The 7,500-nt window shown below is 42.7% G+C and overlaps 1 protein-coding gene across 1 annotated transcript in view; it reads right to left on the bottom strand.

The window, feature by feature from the left end:
* Positions 1 to 7,500, bottom strand: part of LOC134067356 (regulator of G-protein signaling 6-like) — a 70,653-nt gene that overhangs the window by 9,160 nt on the left and 53,993 nt on the right. Inside the window, exons 6-12 of the mRNA XM_062522610.1 lie at positions 6,608 to 6,659; positions 5,681 to 5,745; positions 4,968 to 5,044; positions 2,204 to 2,285; positions 1,266 to 1,340; positions 750 to 848; positions 431 to 492 (exon numbers count right to left, since the gene is read on the bottom strand). Of these exons, the coding sequence (XP_062378594.1) occupies positions 431 to 492; positions 750 to 848; positions 1,266 to 1,340; positions 2,204 to 2,285; positions 4,968 to 5,044; positions 5,681 to 5,745; positions 6,608 to 6,659 (512 nt within the window). The remainder of the gene's footprint in view (positions 1 to 430; positions 493 to 749; positions 849 to 1,265; positions 1,341 to 2,203; positions 2,286 to 4,967; positions 5,045 to 5,680; positions 5,746 to 6,607; positions 6,660 to 7,500) is intronic.

Below are 7,500 nucleotides of genomic sequence, written 5' to 3'. Positions count from 1 at the left end.
AACTTCATCATTTTTTTTACTTTATGATGAATAACTGCTAGCGTTAATGAAGATCCAGGAAAGTGCTTGGGAAATGCAGTGCACTACTTGTGAATCAGTATGCAGTAGCTGCTTCTATCTAAAGAGAAGTGTAGCACAATATAGATGAATTGCTATTAATTGAAATAAAATGTGATTTAAAATTGTTCCAACTGCATCTGACTACCTAAATTGCATTAGACCACTTTCAATTACTTTAAATTAATTGAGTTTTTAGTTAAAAAATGTCCTCTACATGTGACTGATGGTTACTGCTATAGTACACAGAGGGTAAAGGGGTGATCAAGAACTTTACTTTAAGAACAAGCTATAGAACACAGAGGCTAAAGTGGTGATCAAGAACTTGTTTACTGTAACCCCACACATCAGATCCATGTTGGTACACACCTACCTGTCGGCCACTTTGGACATTTTCATGCAGTGTCTGTCCAGCTGTGTGTTTAAGAACGATATCTGCACAGGAAAGACAAACACACACCTTCATTAACGCACATGTAATGAACGCATAGACTACACCTCAGGTTTCAGGGCATCAAGGCAAAGGCAAAATATATTTTCAGAATTAGTGTGTTAATGTGTTAACATTAATGTGTGTGTGTGCGTGTGCGTGCGTGCGTGCGTGCGTGTGTTTGTGTGTGTTTTTGTTTGTTTTAGTGTGTGTATATGAGTGTGTGTGTGTGTGTGTGTGTGTGTGTGTGCGCACACGTTACCTCCTTCTTCACCTCCTCTTTGGTGGAGGTCCTGCAGGGTTGAGAGGGAGGCTGTGCTGAGCTCTGTGATTGATTGTCCTCCGTTACACCGTACACAGACTGGAGCAGAACCGGTAGGCTTTTAGTGTGACCCACAAACACACACACACACACACACACACACACACACACACACGTACACAAATGCACACACGCACACAAGTACACATGTACACAAATATGCACACATATAGTACACACAAACACACACACATACAAAAGCACAAAAGCAAACCCTCTCATGCATATACAGACAAGCACGCACACACACACACACACACACACACACACACACACACTCTCTTGGGGCATACATTAATACATGCACTTACAGGACCAACAGATGTACACACACAGATTTACACATAAATGATCATTCAAACACACTCCAACATACATAATATATGATAAAGATACATGGACAGGCGCACACACACACACACACACACACACACACACACACACAGCCTTCCTCACCTTTTTAACTCTCTGGGGGTTTCTTTCACGCCTGCACTTGCGAATATCCATCTCTGTGGTGTTCACACAACCTGGCTGGAGTACACACACACACACACACACACACACACACACACACACACACAGAATGTTCTGTGAGAATTCAAAAAGCCTGGCTGTGGCAGACAGTTTATTACACACAGCATACAACCCCTGGCAAAAAATATGGAATCACCAGTCTTGGAGGATGTTAATCCAGTTGTTTAATTTTTTAGAAAAAAGCCAGATCACAGACATGACACAAAACTAAGTTCATTTGAAATGGCAACTTTCTGGCTTTAGGAAACATTAAAGGAAATCAAGAAAATTAGAGTAGAAAAATCTGTAGTAGAATTTGAAGAAAATGGTGCATCCCAAGGCTCAAACCTGCAAAACTGATCTGGCAACTGGAATCAGAGAAAGTTGGAGCCAGATTGATTAAGAGTACTGATTGTCACTCATTAAGTCCATGCCTCAGAGACTGTAAGCTGTTATAAAAGCCAGAGGTGGTGCAACAAAGTACTAGTGGTGCGTTGAAGTGTTCTTTTGTCAATTTGTTTTTCATGATTCCATATTTTTTTCCTTGGAATTGAGTGATTCCATATTTGTTTCCCCTCTGGCTGGTCTAAAACAAGCAACTGTTACTGATTAATTAATTTTTTTCTTGATTTCCTTTAGTGTTTCCTAAAGCCAGAAAGTTGCCATTTCAAATGAACTTAGTTTTGTGTCATGTCTGTGATCTGGCTTTTTTCTAAAAAATTAAACAACTGGATTAACATCCTCCAAGACTGGTGATTCCATATTTTTTGCCAGGGGTTGTAGAACAACAAAATCACACACACACACACACACACACACACACACACACACACACACACACACACACACACACACACACACACACACATTCTCCAACTAACCACAGGTCGATGGACGTCCCAGAATGCTCTTTCCTGGCTGTCCAATATCTTGCGCTCCACCTTGTCCTTTTTCCTGTCGATCCTGTCAATGACGTCACAATACGCACAATATGAAAAGCATTCGGAAAAGTGAATCAAGAAAATTAGAAGAAACCCATAATTTGGTTGCTGATTTCAAAAGTGTTGTTTACCAGGTGTGATTTTGCATGATAAGCCTGTTAATTAGCATAACACATACTGTAGGCCTTCCAAAAGAGTACATGTGAATAGGGCAGAACATGTAACTGATAGAATATCTAGCAGGCTTAAAACCCAAAATGTAGCTTTTTAGGGTTTGGACAGACAAAATATTCTGAATCAGCACCTAAAAATGGAACATGATCCTGAAAAGAGCCACGGTATCAAACACACACAAATACTCACAAGCATACAGTAAGCACACACACACACACACAAAGACACACACACACACACACACACACACACAGAGTTCCTGTTTTTCTCCCGTATTTCTCCAGATATGCTATTCTTGCCTGCCTCCCCAGTGCTGGTGCTCAGCGCTCACAGGTTGGGCAGTAGGGGATACACACGCTTTTATCAGCACACAGCAGCTTGGAGCGCGGCAACTCTGCCTGAGGAGGATGCAGGAAGAACATCTCCAAGTGCAGGTCATAGCGTGCAGCACTGCTACACACTACTGTACACACACACACACACACAACACACACACACACACGAGTCCGCACTCACACTGCCCTAGAGATTAGCCCTTACATAACTGGCATTTACCACCGAGCCCTTACAGCACTACTGGACTGCTTCATATAGCGCACACACCAGACACACACACACACACACACACACACACACACACACACACACATACACACACACACACACACACACACACACACACACACACACACACACACACACATACACACACACACACACACACACACACACACACACACACACACACACACACACACACATGTCCTTCTGTAAGCTTTAATCAGATGCCCTTAAAGGGATATTCCGCCATTTTTGGAAATACGCTCATTTTCCACCTTCCCTCGAGCAAAACAATCGATATTTACCTTGTTCCCGTTCATCCAGCCATTCTGTGAGTCTGGCGATACAACTTTTAGCTTCAGCCTAGCATAGATCATTGAATCGGATTAGACCATTAGCTTCTCACCTGCTAGCTTCATGTTTAAAAGTGACTAATATTTCTGGTAATTTTCCCATTTAAAACGTGTGTCCTCTCAAGTTAGAAAGTGCAATAAGACCAACTGAAAATGAACCCTGCCGTTTTTCTAGGCTGATTTGACATGGAACTACATTCTCATCTGGCGTAATAATCAAGGCAACTTGCAGCTACTGGCACTACTACTGCTTGATGTCTATGGGGACTATTTTCAGATGCTGCGTACGATATCACTGCGCCTATGGTACGTTTGCAAGTTGCCTTGATTATTACGCCAGATGAGAGTGTAGTTCCATGTCAAATCAGCCTAGAAAAACGCCAGGTTTCATTTTCAGTTGGTCTTATTGCACTTTCTAACTTGAGAGGAGGCGCGTTTTAAATGGGAAAATTATCAGAAATCTTAGTCACTTTTAAACATGAAGCTAGCAGGCGAGAAGCTAATGGTCTAATCCGATTCAGTGATCTATGCTAGGCTGAAGCTAAAAGTTGTATCGCCAGACTCACAGAATGGCTGGATGAACGGGAACAAGGTAAATATCGATTGTTTTGCTCGAGGGGAGGTGGAAAATGAGCGTATTTCCAAAAATGGCGGAATATCCCTTTAAGACACACACACACACACACACACACACTGATGAGTGGTCTAACACTAGCCGATGGAAGCGCTGAAGATGTGCTAATCACCAAGAAACATGACCTTTCAGCCCCCCCCCCCCCCCCCACACAGCACTTCAGACTGGAGGGAAGAGAGCCGTGAAGAAGCGCTCCACACTATCAGGCACCTCAGGTAGAGGGGCCAGGGTGGACACGGAACATACGCTTCATGACTAGCTCGGCTTGTAATGCAAAATGTCAGCTCACTGACCACTGGGGAAGTTAAAGTATTGCCCTCGGCTGGGGCAGATGGGGCATTTTGTGAGTTTGTGTGTGTGTGTCTGCATGTGTATGTGAGTGTGTCTGTCTATGTCTATGTGTGTGTGTTTACGTGTGTCTACTGTATGTGTGTGTGTTTATGTGTGTCTATGTGTGTGTCTGCCTGTGTGTGTGTGTGTGTGTGTGTGTGTGGCTGTCTGCATGCATGTGTGTTGCGGGGGGTCAATGCTTCAGCTTCTCCGAACAGTGTAGTCAGGACATTCACAAAGGAAGAGAATTGGTTTACATGAGGCCCACCCTACTAGCCAGGCCATCTTGCCAACAGAGAGTACGCTTCGGTCTATTATTTGCCCTCAATGGTGCCTTCCAGGCAGCGCTGCCTTCAAGGCACTACTCCCCTCTGTTTAGGGGTAGGATGAGGGTTGAGGAATAGGGTAAAGGTAGTGCCTTTTAGGCTGTGCTGCCTGGAAGGTGCCGTTGGGGGCAAAAAACACCATTTAGCGTACGCTTCAGGGCCGCACTTATGAGTTCTGCTTTCATCAACAGCAACACAGCTCCAATGACTTCAGTCTCTCTGTTATTCTATATTACTCTTATGATTAATAACATTATTGATTTTACTATTATTGATCAATATCATTATCATTATCATTATTATTGACAGCAGGATTGTACACTCACTTAACCTGCGCCTCAGCCTGCATGAAGATAAACTCCCACTTCCTGGCAAATGCCCTCTGCAGCCGAGCCAGATTCTCCTGCAGGACGAGACACACACACACACACACACACACACACACATACACACACACACACACACACACACACACACACACACACACACACACACACACACACACACACACACAGAAAAACAAAAAATAACATTGTGAGAAAAGGTGAAATGCATGCAGAAAGAAGAATAGAAGACAGTGGCATGTTTCTTTAATTACACTATCCATTCACTTGCTCCGGACCGACAGAACTAATTAATATAACTATAGTAGATACACAATATAGATACACAAATTCAATTATCACAGAAAGAGAAAGAAAAAACTTGATAATCCATTTAAAAATGTACCATCATAATACATAAATCACATACAGTAACACATAACACATAGACACCCATGAAGTATTTTGTAAGAACATAACACGCAAATTGTCTTCATGATATGGTTTGGTCTAATATGACAAGACACGACATGACATAAAATTATATTTTATGATATGGTTTGGTCTAATATAGCATGACATGACATGACATGCCCTATAAAATCATATTCTATGATATGGTTTAGTCTAATATAACATAATATGACATATGGAATGATATTTTATGATATATAACACGGTCTGCTGTGATTTTGTATGCTATCTTCAGTACTCACGGCCTCATAGTCAGCCAGCTCCAGCCTGGCCTTGTTCTGCATGGTGCGCTTGCACAGGTAAATGGCTGCCATCACATGGAGGAGAATGGCACAGTCAATTACACTCATTGTACAGTATATCACATTGCACTTTCTGCTTTTTTGCACTCCTGCTTAGTACTCTGCACAATGACAATAAAGTTGAATCTAATCGAATCGAATCTAATCTAATTACACACACTAGGCTACACACATTACACACACATCACACACACACACACACACTCACACACACACACACGCACGCATGCACGCACACACGCACACACACACACGGAGGACTGGAGGGAAGGTCCATTACATACAGTACATGTGATACCATACACTAGAACTGGACACTTGATAGCTTAGCAAAGACTGCTTTGTAAGTCCATTACAGTATGTATGGAGCTGTGAAGGTCATTTTACACTAGAAAGGGAAAATCCATATTATTCCGTATGCTCTCTCTACAATTCAAACGCCAGTTATAGCCTACTTATTCAGGTCAGACCTTTTTCTCTCCATGAAAGCGTGTGTGTCTGTGTGTGTGTGTGTGTGTGTGTGTGTGTGTGTGTGTGTGTGTGTGTGTTTGTGTGTGTACATGCATGCATGCATGTGGGTCTGTGTGTATGGGAATCTCTGCAGCGAGCAGTGAGGGGTATTTAAGTCGACACTTGGCATCCTTTGTCATTTACATAATGGACTTAAGTTAATGCCATGCAAACATGCAATCATAAGACTACCCCCACACACATTCCCTCTCTCTCTCTCTCTCTTTCTCTCACACACACACACACACACACACACCATTTCAGCCAGAAGAACCCTACTATAAATACCCCAGTGGTGTGTGTATGCGTAAGATTGTGACAGTATGTACTGTAGCTCTGGCTGAGCGCTGGCCTTACCATAGTCTGTGTTCTCAGGCTCCCAGCAGTTAGAGGGCCAGAAGTACGGAGACTATGGAGAGGAAGAGAAGACATCACTCAATCAGCTGGCCACACACACACACACACACACACACACACACACACACACACACACACATACACACACACACACACACACACACACACACACACACACACACACACACACACACACACACACACATACACACACACACACACACACACACATACACCTCTGTCTGTTCCTCTCTGACTCTCTCTTACATGAACTCACACACAAACACACCAGTGGCACGTTACTCGGTCAGCTGGCATCTCTCTCTCGCTCTCTCTCACACTCACACACACACACACACACACACACACACACACACACACACACACACACACACACACACACACACACACACACACACACACACACACACACTCATAAAATAAAGAACACATAATATCATACATTTTGCCTTAAGTCTTGTACTGACCTCTCATGAGGAACATAAATTTATTATGCAACACAATACTACTAAGAGGACTTCCAGGTTCTTTTCTAAACCTTGTAGAATAAGGTGCAAAACAGCTACACAGCAACAGATGTATTCTGTTTGCAGAGCATATGCTACAGCAAATTAGCTTCCATTACAATTAGGCATGATACCAGTGCACACATTTCAAATTAGACCAGTCTTCTAAAACACTTTGTTCACACTTTCCAGCACTCCAAAGTTTGCAGAAGTTGGTTGCAATCTATAGTACGTTCAGAAAACCAACAAACAGCTCCAATAGAACAGTCAAACTCCCTCCATATAACTCTATCTCATTATAACAGTCAAACTCCCTCCATATAACTCTATCTCATTAGAACAGTCAAACTCCCTCCATATAACTCT

Source organism: Sardina pilchardus, chromosome 20 (assembly GCF_963854185.1).
Source record: "Sardina pilchardus chromosome 20, fSarPil1.1, whole genome shotgun sequence".
Taxonomy (NCBI): Eukaryota; Metazoa; Chordata; class Actinopteri; order Clupeiformes; family Clupeidae; genus Sardina; species Sardina pilchardus.
Note: the sequence above shows the minus strand (reverse complement) of the source record. Positions and strands in the feature narration are given on the sequence as shown.